Source organism: Lampetra fluviatilis, chromosome 27 (genome assembly GCF_964198595.1).
Source record: "Lampetra fluviatilis chromosome 27, kcLamFluv1.1, whole genome shotgun sequence".
NCBI lineage: Eukaryota > Metazoa > Chordata > Hyperoartia > Petromyzontiformes > Petromyzontidae > Lampetra > Lampetra fluviatilis.
The window spans coordinates 3,982,844-4,003,504 of record NC_136301.1 but is presented as its reverse complement, the minus strand read 5'-3'; the positions used below and the strand labels follow the sequence as shown (position 1 = coordinate 4,003,504).

The following is a 20,661-nucleotide window of genomic DNA, read 5'->3' as shown; positions in this document are numbered from 1 at the left end:
GTTCAGGCGATTCCAGACCAGCATTTCAAAGGAAGCCAGTTGTGGATTGATCAGGGCTGGTGATGGCTTTAACCAGAAACACCTTGCAACCTGTTGAGGTTAACCTTGGTTCAAGGTTGTCAACCCTGGAAGAACCTGTATTATTATTATTGTTATTCTCCTGCTGCTTCAAAGGCCACGTGCATCTATTTTTAGAAACGAAGAACGTGATTCAGGCAAGATTCAGATCAAATAAAATAAATGAAAACAACTCTATTAAATCACGACGTTTCGGAAGCAACACAAGCCTCCGTCTTCAGGTGGAACACGCCACAGCAAAATCAATGCGGTGAATATTACATTTTTTACCTACGTGACTTTATCGAAAAAACCAAAGAGTATGAATCCTTGCGGTCACGAAAGCTTCAAATCTAGAAAGATTCAGATCCTTAAGTCCTAGATCATTAAACACCCCGAACATGGGCGTGTAGGCGATAAATACAATACAGTGTAAACAAACTATATTATTGCTGTACTGCACTGAACAGGACCCATTTGTGTTTGTAGTGGTAGCGCGTTTGCCGCTGTCATGCAAATGTTCGTGGTTCGAATCCGACAGGCAGCCCTGGTTTAATACTCTGCGGGTGTATTAGCTGCTAAATACTCATATTCTTGGTTCTTTCGGTAAAGTCACGTAGAAGGGAAACAATAAAAGAATAAAAAATATAAAACAATAAAATTCTCACGACGTTTCGATTGCAACACAAGCAATCATCATCAGGTGTGAAAACCACAGCCAGTTGCTTCACTCACAGTAGACGTGAAAGATACCCGTGACGTTATTCGAAATGAGTAGGCCACCGTGTGGCTGGGGTCACGGTCCACATTTTGCTACGTTTGAAAAATGTAACTTCCAAGTATTCAATAGGGACTACACATCAGTAGTCATCGCCCCCTACTCACAGACCAATCCCCCGTTTGCAGGCCAGGTGCTGAGTACCAGAGGTGGGACAAAGTCATTGTTATGCAAGTCCAAGTCGAGTCGCAAGTCATCAAATTCATGACTCGAGTCTGACTCGAGTCCAAGTCACATGACTCGAGTCCACATCTCATAGGTGGGACAAAGTCATTGTTATGCAAGTCCAAGTCGAGTCGCAAGTCATCAAATTCATGACTCGAGTCTGACTCGAGTCCAAGTCACATGACTCGAGTCCACATCTCATAGGTGGGACAAAGTCATTGTTATGCAAGTCCAAGTCGAGTCGCAAGTCATCAAATTCATGACTCGAGTCTGACTCGAGTCCAAGTCACATGACTCGAGTCCACATCTCATAGGTGGGACAAAGTCATTGTTATGCAAGTCCAAGTCGAGTCGCAAGTCATCAAATTCATGACTCGAGTCTGACTCGAGTCCAAGTCACATGACTCGAGTCCACACCTCTGCTGAGTACCCCTGTGATGCTCTGGGACGGCAGAGATTTGTGAACGTTCAAAAACTGAATGCGCCGCGAGTTGTAAGGAGATGTCAGTGCAGCAAGTTGGTTTGTGAACCCATCTGTGCGGACCTTGTGTGCTCTTCCCCCCCGTGTGTGTGTGCGGGCGTTCGACACTTCACGTGGCCTAAACGTGCACATAGCCTGGCACAAGCGTCGAGGTGACGTCAATGCGGCTTGGTGGCGAATAGCGGTTGTTGTGTGTGTGGTGGGTAATTCTCTGGATACATTGGTTTCGCTCCGTGCAAAGCAAAAAGGCACTCTGTGATTAGAATTGGCCAAACATCACTATTGCAGCAGGACTCTGCTGGACCCAAGAGTCTTGAAACCAATTGGGCGTTTTATTTCTGGAAATATAATTCGATGCGAATAACCTTGGCGCATGTGACCACAGCATCTGACCACAGCATCTGGAATGCGCCCAGTCTCTTTAGATCCCGGAGGCTAAAACAGGGTTGGGCCTGGATAGCACTCGGATGGGCAATCACCACGCACAAAACTGATGTCATCAGCAGAGGGCAGTGCAGCAAAATCTATTGTTGTACTGTTCTTTATTTCCAACGGCTATGCTCCCCACCTTCACCAATCCGCCCCGGCCGGCATGGTGAAGTATACTCTTAGGTTTTTTTCAGTAAAGTCACGTAGGAAAAAATGAATAATAATAAATAAATAATTGGTAAATAATTATTGCTTTTTTAATAAAAAAATAAATAATAATATAAATAATAATAGGCTACTATTATTTCTATTATTATTCTTTTCATTATTCTTTATTTTTATTATTTATTTTGACCTACGTGACTTTACCGAAAAAACCTCAGAGTATGAATCCTTGCAGTCACGAAAGCTTCACATCTGGAATGGTGAAGTATGTTTATCAACCCGCCCATTGCTGGCACGATGGCTCTCATCCAGCAGTGGATTTAGAAAAAGAGCCGTTTGTGTACGTGTAGAGAATACAATTTACACGTGCATACGCACATATCCACACACGTAATATATATGATGTCCAAACAAAGATAAGACAAAGATTCCCCGGATGGCCTTAGCAGATTTTCGAGGCAAGTGCTGTTAGCGAGCACCAATAAAGCCTGGCACGGTATATGGGCGGCCAGCACCACGCCCGCCTTTGTCTCCCAAGTGGCGATGGTTTCAACATCGCACCATTTATTAATCTGAGGCTGAGTTGACCCAAGTGAGGCCCACGACCGCTTTAGTTACTCTATTGCTTGTTGTTGATCGTGAACGGTAATCAAACTTGGGTGGCCGGGTTTGTCAGCGCGCCGCACTAACCGCTACACTAACGCTCCCCATATGATGTGCAACGCACACCACTACACGCAGTACATGGATATTCTAAAATTAGCCGTCCCACTCCGTGCCAGTGCTTGCAGTAGGGAGCAGGGAGTGAGTGCAGGCTATTTTCAACACCGCCCGACTTTATAGTTCAGCCTCTAGCGACGTCATGTCCCCCTCTCTCTCCACCTCTCCCCACTCACTCCACCTCTCCCCACTTATCCCACTGTGTCTGTCTCTGACTCGCATTCTCACAGTCTGACACACACTTTACGCACACGCAGTCTGGCACACTGTACCGCTCGCACTTGAGCGGGCGCGTAAGACGTAGTTCAATTGGCTCTTAATTCATGCGCTTACGCGTCTGTTGGAAATCGTGTCACTTTTACAGCTTCCGCCTATGCATCCACTGCTGGATGAAGGCCTCCTCATGCTCCCCCCACTGTCAGTAGTTTGACCATACTTTACCACGCTGGCCATCACGTGCGTTTGGTGAATTGACGTTTGGGAGGTCGGGGTGGGGAGCGGTGCGGACAGGACTGGTAGCGTCTGTCGCTACGGCACACTCCAGCGTGGACTGAATGCGAGTGCCTGTCAAGACGCACAGTGCAGATGTGGGAGACGCGTGGAGGTGAGAGGTGTTAGACCAGAGGTCACAAGGATGGAGTAGACTGCTGCATGATGTGGCCCAGCAGCAGCACCTCCGTCACTTGTTGTACGTATGCACGTTGAACTTCTTTCGCACCGCACATATCCAAACGTGTTAATCGAAGGATAACAAACTAAACGCAATAATTAGTTCTAAAGAAATACTTTTCAATCTAGAGTTAAAAAGGCATAGCTCCCAGTGACTTCCTAATATCGGAAGGAAGAGCTTTCCAGACAGCCGCAGAAGCGCGCTCTGTGGTAAGGCCATCTTTGTTCGATGACTAGCCAAAATCCGCTGCTTCCAGGATGGCCGGAGTTTGCGTGATGCTTCGTTGTTGACATTTGCGATTTAAATTTGGAGGGCCACCCTGGTCATTTCTGCGGATGTGTTAACCATGATATCCTCTACACCGTCTTCCTCACAGTGGACGTCAAAAGTCCCCTTGACGCCATTTGAAATGAGTAGGCCATTGTGTGCCTGGCGTCATGGTCCAAGTTTTACTTGGCAAAAAAATTACCTGCGTATTTACTCAATTGGAATTACACACCGCTGCATCGCCACCCCCTGATGCAAACACGTGGCAGGGACCCTCCTGTAACAGAGTTGGCACTCCTGAATAACCACCGTGGTGATAACAACAATTAATAATACTGTGCAACAGCTGTGGCATCAACGGCTTTGGCCACGATGACAACTTGAGCTTGAGTTGGAGGGGTGGAATTCCAGATGGAGGAGGAGGGCGCAAAAGGGTACGGGTACCCGTTTGCGACCCTGGTGCGGCCGGGTACGAGTACGGGTAGACCGTGAGTCACTGGTGAGTAACTGTTTGTCACTCATTTCCCAACGTCTTGTCTCTTCTCACAATTCAAGTTCCTAGAATCAACCCACCCGCGCCTGCAACATGGCTTCATCCCAGAGGTTGCAATCAGGTACCCGATACCCGTACCCTACCCGTACCCGGCCGGGTACGGGTAGGGTACGGGTTTCGGCCGGGTACGGGTACCCGTTTGCGACCCTGGTGCGGCCGGGTACGGTACGGGTAAGGAATCAAAACCCGTTTGCGACCTCTGAGCTGCGGCATCAACGGCTTTGGCCACGATGACAACTTGACCTTGAGTTGGAGGGGTGGAATTCCAGATGGAGGAGGAGGGCGCATTAGAGGAGAAGGAGTGACCTCCCATTGAGCAATTTGTTTTTTTTACAAAAGGCCTGCATATCAGAGGTCGCAATCGGGGACCCGATACCCGTACCCTACCCGATGCCCGGCTACCCGTACCCGGCCGGGTAGGGTACGGGTACCCGTTTGCGACCCTGGTGCAGCCGGGTACGGGTAAGGAAACAAAACCCGTTTGCGACCTCTGCTGCCTATCTCAGCTATTGCCTTGGCACAAGGCACTCGCCCGAAAAAAAAGTCTCCCTGCTCAAATGTTAGTGGGCCTGAACCTGCGGTGAACTTCCACGTTCTCACGCTTTCGTGTTTGCATTGTCCTTGTGGTTTTCAAATTTTTCGCGGCCTTTGGTTTAGCACTGGTGAGACAAAGTCATATAAGAAATTGTCTTAGGTGTGTGCCAATACGTTTCAAGGACAAATGATTTTTTTATCGAATCAAATTTGTTTGCACGTTTTACCACAAGCATGTCTGGTTAATGCAGACTTGATGTATTGTAAAAGGTGTCTATTTGGTGTTTTCATATCTTAACACCTGTATTTTTTGCCACAAAGGGTAAAGTCTTGTTTTTTTAGCATCTTAATACTGCCAATATATTTCTTTTGAGCTGGAAAATAACCCGCCGCTTATCCGTAGGATTATCGCTGTTGTCACAGTTGTTGTCAATAACCATTTGGCTGAGCACTGTGCCCTTTAGATGAAATGCCGCCTATCTTGTGTTGAATCTCCGATGAGCAAACACCTGTGTGGTTGTGTTTTGAGGATTTTTTTACGCGTGAATTTAGCTTTGCTTGTTTTGTAATCAAGATTTAAAAATTAATTCCGGAGAGAGAGGATTCTGACTGTGTGTTTATGGTGCCGCACAACGAAACCGTGTTTAATTCCCAGCCATGGTGCACACCCAGCTGCAAGTGGTATATGATCTCAGCAGATCGTTTACCTCCCCCAGGTCGACTCAGCCTTAAACTGGTAGCTGGCTGTGGTCATGCCCCCCCTTGTGTGGTGTTGTGCTGGCTTTCATAGGCGCTCGATAATAGCACTTGCCCCAGCAGTGTTAAATGCTATATGGGGCATCTTTTTTTACATTCGTGTTTGTGTGTACGTACTGGATGCAGTGTGGGCTCACTGCTGGGGTGTGGCTCTGCACACAAGGCTGGGCTTTGAGCCTCCTCCTCCTCCCCTTGCACAGAGCTGGCCTTGTGTGTGTGTGATGCGAAGCTTGTGGAGGTGGTGGCATGGCCCGGGGTGGGGTCAGAGTTGCAGGCGTCAGCTCTCAAATGTCACCGCTCACGCACGCAGCACGTATATACGATGCACATACACGCGCACACTCACCGGCATAGACACACACTCGCTCGTTGGCACGTACGCTAGAACAACAACTGCTGAGGTTTACCGCAAAATGGTGGTGACGTAACCGCGGCGCTTGTGCCAGGCTAGGTGCACGTTGAGGCCTCGTCTAGTGTGGTTGGTATGCTCACTGGCAGGAGGTCACGGGACAGACCCAGGTGCCGTGGGTTGACCGACTGAGATGACTGGCAGATACGCCACCTGTGTTCCCCACTTCCAGCTTGCGTTTTGTCTGCCCGCTCCTCCACTCGTTGTTGTGAATGACGCTCCCCTTCCCTCCGTTGTTGTTGGAGGGCGACTGCCTCCAACTGCTCAGCAACGTCCTTCACGAGCCTCCTCTACAGAGGGCTGATTTTAACACCACTGGAAGCAGTCATCGGCAAGTCCACTCAGCCCCACATCCTCCCCTACCACATCAGTCCATCTCCTCTCCAGCCCTTGCCACGCCTGTGTAGCCCCCCCTCTTTCCGGCCAAACAGAAGCTGCTTGGGCGTGGGGTGGCTGGGCATGCGGCTCACGACCTAGCCAAAACAGCCTCGGTTGCCGGAGGAGCTCACTGATGGGACTGTGTCCGGATCTTTCAAGGACCTATACACAACGACGAAGATTCCCCGTCTAGCCTTAACCGACTTTTGGGGCAAGTGATGTTAGGGAACACCTATGAAGGCTGGCACGGCACACGAGGGGGTCGGTGGCCAGTACCATGCCTGGCCACCCTTTGTCTCATAGACACACTTGCAGACACATTACACACTCGCACACACTGCCACATACACACACCCAAACATAGTCTAGCATTTCCTTTCTGAATTCAGACCTACAAATGTTTGTAATGATGAGGATTGATGGTGGTGATGATAATGATGATGGTGATGATGATGATCGTAGTGATGATAGTTATGATGCTGGTGAGCGTGGTGATGATTATGATGGTCCGAGTCAACCTTGGACTGGATTTTAGATCATGGCACACCAGAAAGCCGTGCACATTACACACGCGTCAATCTTTTATACTCTATCCTCATTTTTATTGTCACAGAAATACGGTACAGCAGGTGCAATAAAACTAGCAGGTGGTTAATAAAAACCAGCACATATTGCCAATTCTGGAAAATGTATTTCACTGCAGTGCACAGGAAAGCGATTGTCTCTTCGCTAATCATTGAGAGTGTCCTCCCGCTTGCACGCTTGATGAGGTTTCTCCCTCCGAGCACTCCCATTTCCTGCCACGCGATAAACACTCGTTTCAAAAATACATATTGGCCAAACATCCCCATGCAGAACTCTCCTTAAAAGGAGCCATGTTTGAGTCATTTACCGTCAACATAACGTTCAAAATTGATTACTTGCAGGCTTTTGTCAATCCGCTGCTGGAGAATGGCCTCAACCCCACGCTGTGTCAGTCACGTGAGGTTGTTTGACCGTACTTCACCATGCCGGTCAGTGCGGGTTTGATGGAGGGAGGGCCCCCAAGACCATTTCCAACGTCCCCTTGCTACCGATGTTAGCCGTGGCCGGGCATCGAACCCAGGTCGCCAAATTCATAGCACAGCACTAATTATTATTGAATGTGTTTGTGTTACGTTTTTTGTGTAAAACTATGACCAGTGTCTAACAGAGCGTGCCCTTGCCTATAACAATCCGGCAGTTCACCAGTTTTGCTTTAAGCAAGCCTGACTGCTGATGAGACCCTCGAATGCCAAAACCGGTCCAGGGTTTTGCTTGTGTTAGACCGAAGCTGCTGAAAAAAAATTACTTCCAGAAGGCAATGTGGCTGATGGGAAGGGACATAAATGGAAAGCAAGCGTACTGTGTGCTTATTTATTTGACCACAGACAGCAAGCGGTGATGGATCGGTGATGAAACGATGGTGGGGGGGGGCGGGGTTGCTGTTCTCAGTGGTGGGAAGTGAAACTGCTTTGTAAGGAAGTGGCGGTGCAGGAAGTTGGTGTTTGTGTGTCCTGCGTAGCGGGCGGTGCCGTCGACGGTTTCACACTGCGCTTTGAACCCCGTGACCCCGAGTTCAATTCCTTGCTCAACGGTCAACATCGGTGACAGGTATCTGAACCGGTGCTGGTCCTCCCCTATGTCGGCTCAGCCTTAAATGAGCACATGGAGCGACGTGTAAACATCAGCACTGAGGAGGCGAAGGTGACCGCGCGCTGTTGCTCTCCACACCACCACCCCCTCGTGTGCCGTGCCGGCCTCCGTGGGTGCTCGCTAACAATACTTTCACCAGTCGTCTGTTATTGTGCGTGTCCGTTGTTTTGTGGATGTGACTGTGAATGTATCGGTCTTGTCATCTCGGTCAACCCCATAACACCTGGCCCCGTGTCTCTGGACTTCCTGCCACGCTTCACGTGACCTCAAAGTGTACCTAACCTGGGGACAAGCTCTGTGATGACAAGCTCTGTGGTGACATCATCAGCACCTAGTGGCGAATAGCGGCTATTGTTGTGTGCAAATTGAGGCGGGGTTAGACACGGGTCCTGCTAACCCCATTGACCAAGCACATCGAGTCTCAGGAGCTTCCTGTGATTTCAGAAATTGTGGGAGCGAGTGCGTGCGAGTGTGTTTAAGAGAGTCTGCGTGTGTGTGTGTATGTATGCATGCGTGAGAGAGAGAGGATGTGACTGTGCATGTGTCTGCATATCTGTGGGCATATGTGCGTGTATGTAAGTGTTTATTAGGGCATGTGTACATAAGAGTGTGTGTATGTGCAGTGGTTAGCGCGCTGCGCTGCAAACCCATTGACCCGTCTTTGATTCCCGCTGACGACCCACAGCTGTGATGAATATCTTAACTCGTTCTGAGCCTCCCCTCTGTCGACTCAGCCTTAAAGGAGTACCTGGTGCGGTGTGTAAACATCAGCACTGGGGAAACAAAGGCGGCCGGGCGGGGTTTTGTCCACCTGCCCCCTCGTGTGCCGTATAATGCCCTTTATCGGCACTCGCTAACAGCACAAAGGCTATACAGGGGATCTATGTATTCTGGTATACATGTGTGTAAACCAAAATACTGCACTTTACCCATCAGTCTCTAAGGTTACACAGGTGATGTTTGTTTCGTGTGTCCTTTTGTGCTTGTATTCTTGAGTGAGTGTGGATATGTTTCACGTGTTCGTGCGAGCACGTTGCTCTAGGTGTGCTGTGTGGTGTAGTGTTGGCCTTAATAGGTGCTCGCTAACAACACTTGTCCCAGCAGTCTGTGAAAAGGCAGGGAGGAGTGAATTCTGATCGGACAAGACTGACCGGTGAACTTCCATGTCAAGCAGAGAAGGGTGCATGTTGATAAACATCAGCCAGTTCACTGGCATTGTTACAAGAAAGCCTGACTGCTGATGAGACACTGGTTGTCAAGAGTGGTCTAGAGTTTTGATTGTGCTGATCCATCGACGCCGAAATAATGCACTCCGAAAAGGCCTTGTGACTGGTGGGACGTGTACAAAAACTGTCTTCGTATGCATCCATGGAGATACCCACGTGGGAAGAGGCCAATTGTTTGCTTATCTGAGTGAACTGCGGTTCATCTTCTTGGTTCTTTCGGTAAAGTCACGTAGAAGGGAAGTAATAAAATAATAAAAATAAAACATAATAAAACATAATAAAATGAAATTATTTCATTTTATTATGTTTTATTTTTATTATTGTATTACTTCCCTTCTACGTGACTTTACCGAAAGAACCAAGAAGATGAATCCCTGCAGTCACGAAAGCTTTAAATCGAAATTTAACTGCGGTTGTTTGTGGCTTCATTATGACACCACTTTCAAACCTCCTCCCCTCCTCCCCTCCTCCCCAGCCTCTGTAACTTCAGCTCCCTCCCTCGTTCCCGCCCTCTCTCCCGCTCTCACTAGACAAGGGCGGTCTGTGCCCAGGGCGTGCTCTTGCCTATAAAACCTGGCAGGTTTCAGGAAACCGCGTGTGAGTGAGTAGCTTGCTTATTTACGGGCAGCAGCAGCAGATTCTTACTGAGCGTGCGTGAGTGAAGGCGTGGTGGATTAAATCCTTTTTAGGCAACTTTCCACGCTCATTGGCTGCAGCAGCAGCAGCAACAGCAGCAGCATTGACCGTGCTTAAGATCTATTTCTAAAAGTTCTTCTGACTATTGGGTATCCACTTTTCTCAAGTAGTCGGTCGGTCAGTCAATTCTGCCTAAACGTCGATATTTAAACATCGGCATTTAGCAGAGTCGAAAGAGAAAAAAGGAAAAGGTTGGTCATTAATTTGAACTTTTGACAGTGCTCTAAGAATAAATAAATTGACCGTACGTCTGTGCCACGTGTCAACGGAGAACAGGGGGGGAGTGTTTTCTTACCAAGGCGTTACTCGTACGCGAATTTGTTTGCACGCAAAACGTGTTCTCTTTAAACACGCGGACAATTTCATTGCGCCCGCCCCCACCGGCTGTCGTCAGAAGTGGGGACTGGAGGCATGGCTCGTGCGCCCGGGCGCCAACGATGATAAAACCCAAGCTTCCTCTCCGCTCTTTCGGCATCAACATGGTCTTCCAGTCGGTCACGCGCGCGCTAAGGTGAGAAGAGGCGCACTCCGTGTCATCTTTCTAAAAATATTTTTTTTCCTTGCCTGCGTTCCCCCGTCGACACCCTAACTATAAACACATTTAATCCGGATAAATCCCTCGAGATGGAATGCACCCTCTCCTCCTTTTTTCGCGTTCGCCCCAGGTGGCGGGTTGCCATGTGCATGGAAAACGCGCGATGGCATCACGTGAACAAACGTTTGAACATCGGTCTACGCTCTGAATAACGCGTGAATTAAACCGCTTACTTGGACCAATACTGGTTAAATGCCAGATGTTTATAGGAGGCAGGGGGCCCTGACACTCGTATATTCTTCTCCTGTGATGATGCCACCGCTTGCTTTGTAACGTGACGAGTCGGACATGCGGCCTGTTCAAGCTGCCCCGTCACAGTGGCGAATAATGATTGTGCACAACTTTTGAAGGAATGTGGCTTGGGGGGGTGAGGGCTACTTGGAGGAAACTGGAGACGGCTTTGTGTCATCTCTGCAAACCGATTTGCGTTCACTTGCATTCGTTCGAGTGGGTTGCTGTGCCTGAGCGTGTCCCGTCCCTCAATATGCGCGTCGCTGGCAGCTCTTGCCAACGCAGCGTGTCGTGGCTACAATCGGGGAATCTTTGCTGCGCGTGTGTCTCTGCGTTTACATCGTGCGATTACAGCCCCTGTGTCAGTCCGCTGCTGGATGAGGGCCTCGTGTGGGTTGTGTGTGGCGTTTGTTTGACCATACTTCTCCACGCCGATCGTCGTTTAGTTTGGTGAAGGGCAGGGAGCGTATAAGTACCGCACAACTATGTATTTTTCGATTTAAATCTTTCGTGACTGCAGGGATTCATCTTCTTGGTTCTTTCGGTAAAGTCACGTAGAATGGAAATAATAAAATAATAAAGCATAATCAAATAATTCTCACAACGTTTCGGCCACAACGCAAGCAGCCGTCCTCAGGTGAAGAACAGGAAGTCTGAAAGTCTTCTCGACAGACCTGTTCTTCACCTGAGGACGGCTGCTTGCGTTGTGGCCGAAACGTCGTGATAATTATTGAATTATGTTTTATTATTTTATTATTTCCATTCTACGTGACTTTACTGAAATAACCAAGAAAACGATGTATTTTTCTGCAATGCCCACCACATGGTCTCGTAATCTATCCAGGATCAGCCTTGCTTAGTTTCTGAGATGGAGTGCAGTCTGGGTGATTTGGCTGTCGAGAGTTTTAATTTGTGTATTCCTGCGCTAGTGCCTGAGTGCACCTGTGTTTGTATACTTTTTGGCGCGTGCATTTGTATATCGTGAGTGCGTTTCGGCATGTACTCGTAATTTGCGTGCGTATTTGTGCGGCTGTTTTTGGACACGCAATTGCCACGTGTCTGCTCGTGTGCGCGTCAAGGTATTTACGTGCGTGGGTGTTGGTGTGGTGGTTAGAGCAGCACCACCGCACTGCGCTACACCAAACCAGCAGCACGAGTTTAATTTCCCGCTCGTGGCCAACGTCCGTGACGAACTTCTGCGCCGGTCCTGGGCCTCCCCTATGCGGACTCAGCCTTAAATGAGTGCCAGATGCGGTGTGTACATATCGGCACTGGGGAAGCAAAAGGGGCGATGCTGGCCGTGCCGGCTTTAATAGGTGCTCGCTTAATAACAATTGTCCCGACATTCTGTCAAGACTATATGGGGTGGTCTTTGTTTGTATGTTTGGGGTGTGGTGGTACAGTGGTTCACGAACTATTACATTCCTTGGGAACTGGCCTGTGCTGTGTCTAGGTCTGCTTTGCCCTGCGCACTTCACTTTTTAAATGTTTGCCGATTATGGCATGGAGACAGTTTTGCCAAGACGCAGAAACCATCATGGGTTACAACTTAAAACGACGGGAGCTGTTGGTGGGCGTCATTGGAAAGTGTAGGAATTAAATCGCACACAATAGTGGCATTGGCTGCACACACACATTCAACAACCCTGTGATAAACTCCGCGTGTGGGCCGTGTAGGATGACGTGTAGCGATGCACTGTTCGCCTACGTGAGGCTACTGAGCCCTTTGTATGTTGAACTTCTTTAGCACCATACTCAGCCAACCGTGATAATGGGAGGTGCGATATTTTGTCATTTCTCCTGCACAGTATCCGTGCCACAAGCTGCACCCCCCCCTCCCTGGGAGAGGCCGGGAAGGGCGCGACCCACGGATTGAGAATGCAGATTTAACTGATTAATCATTTCAACACTGGCAATGTCATCCACAATAGAGGTTTTTTGGGTTGGATCACGTAAATATATAAATACGTCGTGAAACCCGCCACCACCCGACACAGCCAATTAGTAAGGGGTTTGTCACGTAAACACGACGTGCCAATTCGTTACTAGTACAGCACACCGGTGTGTTGGAGAGTATAAACCCCCAACATTTACAATTCACAAATTGGTGGTGGCGGGTTTAACGCGACCTATACCAAAAACCTCTCGTGATTAATATTGGTCGTGAAAGCCTACATGTCAAACTGACTGACAACGTTGTTACATATTATGTGTGTGTGTGGTTGCAATGTCTTGTGCCCTCTGGCTGTTGAATGAGAGAGGTCACCGTGAATGCGTCAAGGGCACAGTCAAATTTAGCGCTTCCCTTTACAGAACAAACTCACCTCGTGCGTGTCACTTCTGCACACAAACGAAATCGTTGTGAGCGACCCGCCATCCTTTATTTAACCCCGCGACGGCCCGATGGGATGCATTGCATCTCTCAAGAGAGACTACCTTGGTGACGAATCAATACAAATGGACAAACCATGGATCCGGCAATCTCAGCGGCGCCGATTCGGCCATTATTGACATTGTCGTGAAAGAGACATTGATATTACACATTCCTATGGCGGGGGCGAGTCTCTCCATGGGTTAACCGAGGTTGACTTCCCCACAGAGTGACACTCATTTCACCGACCGCCGCCTTGCAACCAGAATTTGAACTCGCAACTTTCGGATCGCGAGCTCTTTCCCCCCCCCACCACCTCCCTCCGCGCTCTACCCTATGAGCCCGTCTGGCCGGATAAACACGCGAAGAAGGCACGTGAGAAATGCAACACCCTTATCTCTGCCAAGGTAGGACTGGCCCGCCCGCCGTAGATGCAGGGCAGAGATATTTCCAGCCGCTGGCTCAAGTGCTGTAAACAATGGAAAGGTGAGCAACAGCGCCCGTGACGCTCGATTTGAGCAAGACGTTCAACTTTGACTTGACTTTGTGTGTTTGTTTTGCTCGGTTTTAACTTTTTTGTTGTTTGTCAAGTAAACCGAGAGAAACCCGTTCCGGCTTTTGTCTTGCGCGCGGTTGTGGCTCGACGGCTCCCCCCCGGCCCCCCCCCCATTCCGTGCGCCGTGCAAAAAACGGGGGGCGACAAAAAGCTGCAGCCCCTCTGCCTGCCGTGAAGCGATCGGCAGGTGTTTGACGAAACCGAGAGAGGTGGAGTTTGGCCGGCGGGTCGACTTGCCTCGGGCGCACCGCTAGATTTTGCACGTTGAACTTGCACGTGCGTGCGCATGTTTGCGCAAGGGTGCCCGTTTCCGCCTTTTAGCTATCGCAGAGTTCGCTCGTCCCGGCCGAATTGTTATTTATTTGCACGAACGCGATTGATGTCGCGTATTCGCTGTCGGCGCGTCGGTGAAGGTCGCCGTCAGCGTCTTGGCGAACGTGTCGGATTGGGCCTGCGACCGATGATAGCTTGGTGTACTTCGTGCCGCTCGCTTGCTTCCTTGTGCGTGACCGCACGTGCAAGCTGTTAAACTTGCATCACCGTGAGTCGCGCGCGGAGCGTTTGTGTGACTCAATATCTGACTCGATGTCTGTGCGTGCGCACGTGCGTGCGTGTGATGAGACAGACGAGTCTGTGTGTGCGTGTGTGTGTGTGCGTTTGATGAGACGGACGAGTGTGTGCGTGTGTGGGAAGCAGCGGAGGAGAGTGACTGGCGCGCGCCGTGCTTCGAACCCGGGCGGCCTCGGTTTTGATTCCCGCTTGCGGCCAACACCAGTGGCGAATATCCCAACCGCTCATGGGCCTCCTCTAAGGTCGCCTCGGCTTTTAAACGGGCGGGTTAAGGCGGATGCGTCCAACAGCGGCACTGGGGAGACAAAGGCGGCCGTGCATGGGGCAGGTCACATCGCTCCGTTCGTGCGCCATGATGGTTTTCACGGGTGCCTCTCGCCCCAGCCGCCTGTGTAGGTGACACGGGGAATGCTAATCTTTTCTAACGTTGTTTCTAAGTGAGTGAGTGCGAGAGATGATGATTATGGTCGGTGTGTTTTTATATAAAACAGAATCGGTGAGTTCAGGGCCACCAACCATGTGGAAACTGCCTTTAGTCAGCTCCACAATGCCACTTTTCCTGCAGACTGGTTTAACCAGCATCCATACACAACAACAACAAAGGCCTACATTCGCCACTAAGAGCCGGTGACGTCACCACGGCGCTTGTGCCAGGCTAGGTGCACTTTTTTGGCCTTTGGCCTCCAACGCCATACACACTCGCACGCTCAGACATACGAATAATGACTAATCCCCCATGTAGAATTTGGCAAGCACCTTCAAAGTCTCGTACAACACAAGAGCAAGTGTGTAGCCAAAACCACATCCTGTTGCCTTTGGCTCCCCAGGGCTGAAGTTTACACACCGCAGTAGACTAGCCATATAAGTCGAAGTCGACCTAGGAGAGTACCGGTTCAGATATTTGCAACCGTTATTCGTCGTGAGCGGGAATCGAACTCGGGACGCCGGGTTCGTCGCGCAGCTCGCTAACCGCTGCACCACCGCTCCCGACGAACACACAAGTGCGAGCACCTATTTAGAACCTTTCTTATTATTTTGCTTAATGTACCAAGACTGCGGTGCACACAGAGATCTGAAATGTGTCTTTGTCTCTGAAGCGAAGCGGGGCCAGGCGGTTCGAAGGATGTGGTGGTGGGAAAAGTGCAGGCAGCGCGTTGCATAACGGGGTCCACAGCCCCTCTCCGTGTCATTATCAAGCTATTTACGATGCTCACCGCTATGCGTAATTGCTTTTTTCTTACTTTTACGGAGGCTCGGGGAGTTGGGACCGATGTCGAGTTCCGTTAGCAGCATCCAAGATTCTTGGTCTCGAAACTGTTCAGCTCGTATTATTCTCTACCTTGTTGAAGGGGAAGCGGCGGTGGTGTGTGTGTGGGTCTGTGTGTATGTCAACTCAGCCTCAAATGAGTACCTGGTGAGTATGGATATCGCCGCTCGGGAAACAAAGGTGGCTGGGCGTGGTGTTAGCCTCACTAATTTAATAGTAGGGGGGACCCACTCGGGACCCCCCCCCCCCCCGACTCATTCCTTACATGAGGGTCCATGCGACACACGCCACCACGCCGCTGGTATTCGTATATTAAGTTGCTTCTAAGGAAGCCGATTGCCTACTCGTTACTCTTCCCGGGAAATATTCCGTCTGTTCGAGAACTTTCCCGCCTGTTTTCGCGGCGACTGCAAAACCCCGAGCGAGAGACCGGTCGTCATGAGACTGTCCGTTGGGCTCGGCAACGCCACTGATGACAGCTGTGGACAATTTTGTTTTTGTTTTCGCGCCACGAGGAGCGAACGGCGAACGTTTGCAACAAGCGGCAAACGCACCGCCGCCCGTCCACACGTCGCCACCCCCCCCCCACCCCCTCCAACTCGCGCGACTTACAAACCGCCGATTCCCACACCGACGATTCGATGCGTTCGCTCTCCGTCGACGGTCGGTCCCACACGCCAGAGGTCGCAACCGGGTACCCGATACCCATACCCTACCCGATACCCGGCTACCCGTACCCAGCCGGGTACGGGTACCCGTTTGCGACCGTGGTGCGGCCGGGTACGGGTACGGGTAGGCCGTGAGTCACTGGTGAATAGCCGTTTGTCACTCATTTCGGGTAGGGTACGGGTACGGGTAGGGAACAGCTACCCGTACCCGGTCGGGTACGGGTACGGGTACCCATTTGCGACCCTGGTGCGGCCGGGTACGGGTAAGGAATCAAAACCCGTTTGCGACCTCTGCCACGCGCCTCTCCTAACAGTGGCGCCGCGAATTCCCGCTGTCGCCCACCGCAGAAAGAAAACTCGGCCGGACAAGGACAAGGAGAAGGAGCGGCGGAGCTGTCCCGAGGAGCACCGCGCCTACCTGGAGGGGGAGCTGGCGCGAGCCCGCATCACCGACACCGACTTCATCCTGCTCACCGCGCTCCCGCCGGAGATCGACCGCAACGAGTGGCTCGCGACGCACAGTACGGACGCGCACGCACGTCCGCGCGCACGCGGCACTAACCCGGCGAGCCGAGCTCGATTTCCCGGCTCGCGGCCAACACCGGTGTAGATTATCTGAACCGGTTGTGGGCACTCCCCTAAGTTTACACGTCCTCAAGATGAGTGCCCCGGTGCGGTGTGTAAACTTCTCCACTCGGGGGATAAGCGTGGCCGGGTGTGGTGCTGGCCAACCCACCCTTTGGTGTGCCGTACCGGCCTTCATAGGTGTTCACTAACAGCATTCGCCACAAAAGCCTGTTGAGGCTATACGGGGGATCTTTGTCTTTTTTTTTACTCTCGTTGTTTGTCATTCTTTCCGCAGCAACAACATTTTTCAACTACATCAACCTGCAATACAGCACCATTTCTGAGTTCTGTACCCCTGATTCCTGCTCCACCATGTGCATAGGGAGCATGTGAGTAGCACCATCAACATCTCACAATACACACACTCAGATAAAGGTGCCCCATTTAATATAATTTTTTATTGCGCTTTGTTGACCCAAGAAAGCCTCGCAGAGTTTCAAGATTATTTTCAGGATGTTCCTGCCAAGTTTTCGCAGTCGGGGGCGCGCTATGTTGCCGTTGCTCGTTTATAATCCCAATTTAGTTATTTGCAGGTACAGATTGCGAGCATAATTCGTTCCGGAAACGTGTTTGTAATCCAAAGCACTCGTATATCAAAGCACTCGATTATCAGTTGCGATTACGTGAGGCTTGGCAGACAAAGCGTATACTGTACGTACTACTCGTATTGCAAGACCTCGTTCGTTTATCAAATTAATATTTGTTTTAAAAAATTGCTCGTCTTGCAAAACACTCGCAGACCAAGTTACTCGCAATCCAAGGTTTTACTGTATATTTCTTTAGGCATTGGGATGTTCGGCCAAAATCAGTTTCGTACGTTTTTTTTATTAGTTTGGCTATGAGATGAGACGATAGGACCTGGAGAAATTCCGTGCAGAACCGGGGAGGACATTTCTAAATCCACGCAGAAAGGCGCCAGATAATAATACATCTCACCCCAGGCCTTGTCTTGCTGTTAGCCACCAGAGTTAGCGCTGCGTCACCCTGTCGCCCAAATCGGATCTACAGCCGGTCCAAAATGCTGCAGCCTAAGTCCTTGTTATGTATGTTGAACTTCTTTTGCACAGCACGTGGCCGACCGCGCTAATCTCGCTCTGCCATCTCCCCAGTGCTGGCCTCACTTCACTCGTTTCCCATCGACGAGCGTTGCCACTGCCAGATGCTTGTCCTCGTGGTCAAATCCACCCACAGCCTTGCCCCCCTCACCCCTTCTGCTCACTACCCCTGTAACTTCCTCCACCCCCACGTAGCGGTCGCTCCCTCTGCTCCGTGAACTTGGCCCACCTCTTTGCTCGTAGCGTCCGGTGTGTGATGTCTCGGTGTGATGTCTGCGTGTGATGTCTGCGCGTGATGTCTGCGCGTGAAGCCTGCGCGTGATGTCTGAGCGTGATGCCTGCGGGTGAGGCCTGCGCGTGATGTCTGCGTGTGAGGTCTGCGCGTGAGGCCTGCGTGTGTGGCATCCACGTTTAACTCCCTTGTGTGCGACGCCCGTGTGTGTGCGTGTAACGCCCGTATGTGTGTGTGTGTGTGTTCGTGTAACGTCCATGTGTGCGATGCTTGTGTGTGCGTGACGCTTGTGTGCGCGTGCATGATTCCCGTCTGTGTGTGTGTAACGCCCGTGTGTGTGTGTGTGTAACGCCCGTGTGTGTGCGTGCGGTGTTGGTGTGTGCAGGCCCGTGCTGTGGCAGGACAGCGACCGGGGAAAGAAGACAAAGTGCACGGCTCCCCAGTACATCGACTGCGTCATGTCGTACGTGCAGAAGCAAGTGACGGACGAGAACACCTTCCCCACGAAATACGGTAACGACGCAGCTCTGCACCCCCCCCCCCCACCACACCTCGCCCCCCCACCACCACCTAGCCAATGTTGTATTGGCTCGGACTAATACAATTTGAAAACCGTTCATAGTAAAATTCAGTTAAAGAAACGTCCACACGGATTTACGGTGATGATTGCACGAGTGCAGGGTCCCGCAACCCAAATAACAAGAAGAGCCCCTTGTTTTGCGAATTCGGTAAAAAAAAAAAAAACCCTCTATTTTAAGAGTCGCAATGCGCGAGTGTGTAAACGGACTCAGATTTGTGTCGAATACAATTCAATCCTTCCCAAGTGTGTGCTTGTGCTGATCACACACACACACACACACGACCCACCGAACATGAACTCCCGTGGTGCAGACGGATGGGCCGATGAGACAAATGCCTTGTGTAACTGCCTGTCCCAGGTGCTCGTGAAAGTGTCAAACGCAACTGCAAATGAAGTTACACAGAATCGACATTCCACACGCACACACTCGCTCGCTCATTTGACACAATCCCACGCAGTCCATTCCATTCCCCACTCCCCGAATAAGAATAATAAGAATAATTCTCCCACTCCCCTTTTACTGAATCTTACTGGACATCTGTGAAAAAGAGCTTTCATGCCTCGTCAAATTTCTCCAGTCTAAATAAAAGATTCTGAATCGTTCTAGATTTGAAGCTTTCGTGACTGCAAGGATTCATACTCTTAGTTCTTTCGGTAAAGTGACGTAGGTAAAAAATGAAATTAAAATTAATAAAAATAAAACAATAAAAATCACGACGTTTCGGAGGCAACACAAGCAACACAAGCTTCCGTCTTCACCTGAAGACGGAAGCTTGTGTTGCCTCCGAAACGTTTTATTTTTTATTAATTTTTATTAATTTTTATTTCATTTTTTACCTACGTGACTTTACCGAAAGAACTAAGAGTATGAATTCTGAATCGTTCCCTCCTTTTCTCATTCCGCTCACCCCCCCCCCTTCCACCCCCCCCCCCCCCACTCTGCAGGCCGCGACTTCCCCCCGTTGTTCGAGGCGCTGGTGCGGCGCGTGTTCCGCCTGCTGTTCCACGTGCTGGCGCACCTGTACTGCGGCCACTTCCGGCACGCCGTGCAGATGGACACGCATGCGCACCTCAACACGCTCGCGTGCCACTTCCTGGCGTTTGCGCGCGCGTTCACGCTGCTGCCCCCCCTCGACGAGATGGCGCCCGTGGGCGACCTATTGGACGCCCTCGCGTCGCCCCCCTCCCACCCACCGCTGCTCGGCTCCGGCCCCCTCTCTACGACGGACGATGAGGACGACGACGATGACGGCGATGGCGGCGCCGGTGAAGGTGGCGGTGGAGAGAGGAGATGGCGGAGTAGGGGGGGGGAGAGGAGAGGGGAGGACGGAGCGAGCGCCGGTGCCGTGGGGGCGGCCGCGGTGACGTCGTCGCCCCTTGTCCCGCCGTCGACGCAGCAGAATCATGTGAGCGAGAGGTGAAAGGTCGGAGTTCCGGCGAAAGGTCAGGGTTCAGGTGAAAGGTCATGCTTTAGCAAACTTGAGTTGGTTGAAAGGTCAGAATTCATGGTCAGGTGAAGGCCTGTTATGGCTGGAGTCCGGGGTCTGTGTTAGGGTCAACACAGGGACAATTCAGACCATGGATAGGAACACAATTTAGTGTAGATTATTAAGGGGTAGATTAATTGAGGGCGAAGGTGTCGATTAGTGTTAGGGCAGGGTTAGGGTTCCAGTTATGGTCAGGAGTAGGTAGGATGGTTAGTGGCAGCCACCAGACTTTTATCACCACCATTATTATTAACTATTATTACAATATCACTATATTATTGTCATTCGTAATATTTGTATTCCTGCTGTTATAGTAGTCAATACATTTCTCGATATTATTTTCGTGAATAGTTTTTTTATTATTCATTATTTCTGTTATTTATATGAACGTTATAAATAACTGTCCTTTCATTTGCGGCATCGCCACCGTTGTCGGCGCTCTTATTATTTTATTTGTTCAAGTT

At 50.4% G+C, this 20,661-nt stretch overlaps 1 protein-coding gene across 2 annotated transcripts in view; it reads left to right on the top strand.

Moving 5' to 3' along the window:
- Positions 1-20,655, top strand: part of LOC144942310 (MOB kinase activator 2-like) — a 28,846-nt gene extending 8,191 nt beyond the window's left edge. Inside the window, exons 1-5 of one of the 2 annotated variants that reach the window (XM_078869092.1) lie at positions 9,856-10,469; positions 16,565-16,737; positions 17,079-17,172; positions 18,516-18,643; positions 19,656-20,655. In XM_078869092.1, coding sequence (XP_078725218.1) covers positions 10,396-10,469; positions 16,565-16,737; positions 17,079-17,172; positions 18,516-18,643; positions 19,656-20,131 — 945 coding nt within the window. In that variant the 5' untranslated portion in view covers positions 9,856-10,395 and the 3' untranslated portion in view covers positions 20,132-20,655. Of the gene's footprint in view, positions 1-9,855; positions 10,470-16,564; positions 16,738-17,078; positions 17,173-18,515; positions 18,644-19,655 lie in introns of those variants that run through there. The other variant, XM_078869094.1, reaches the window with a different exon arrangement.
- The last annotated feature ends 6 nt before the right edge of the window (positions 20,656-20,661 follow it).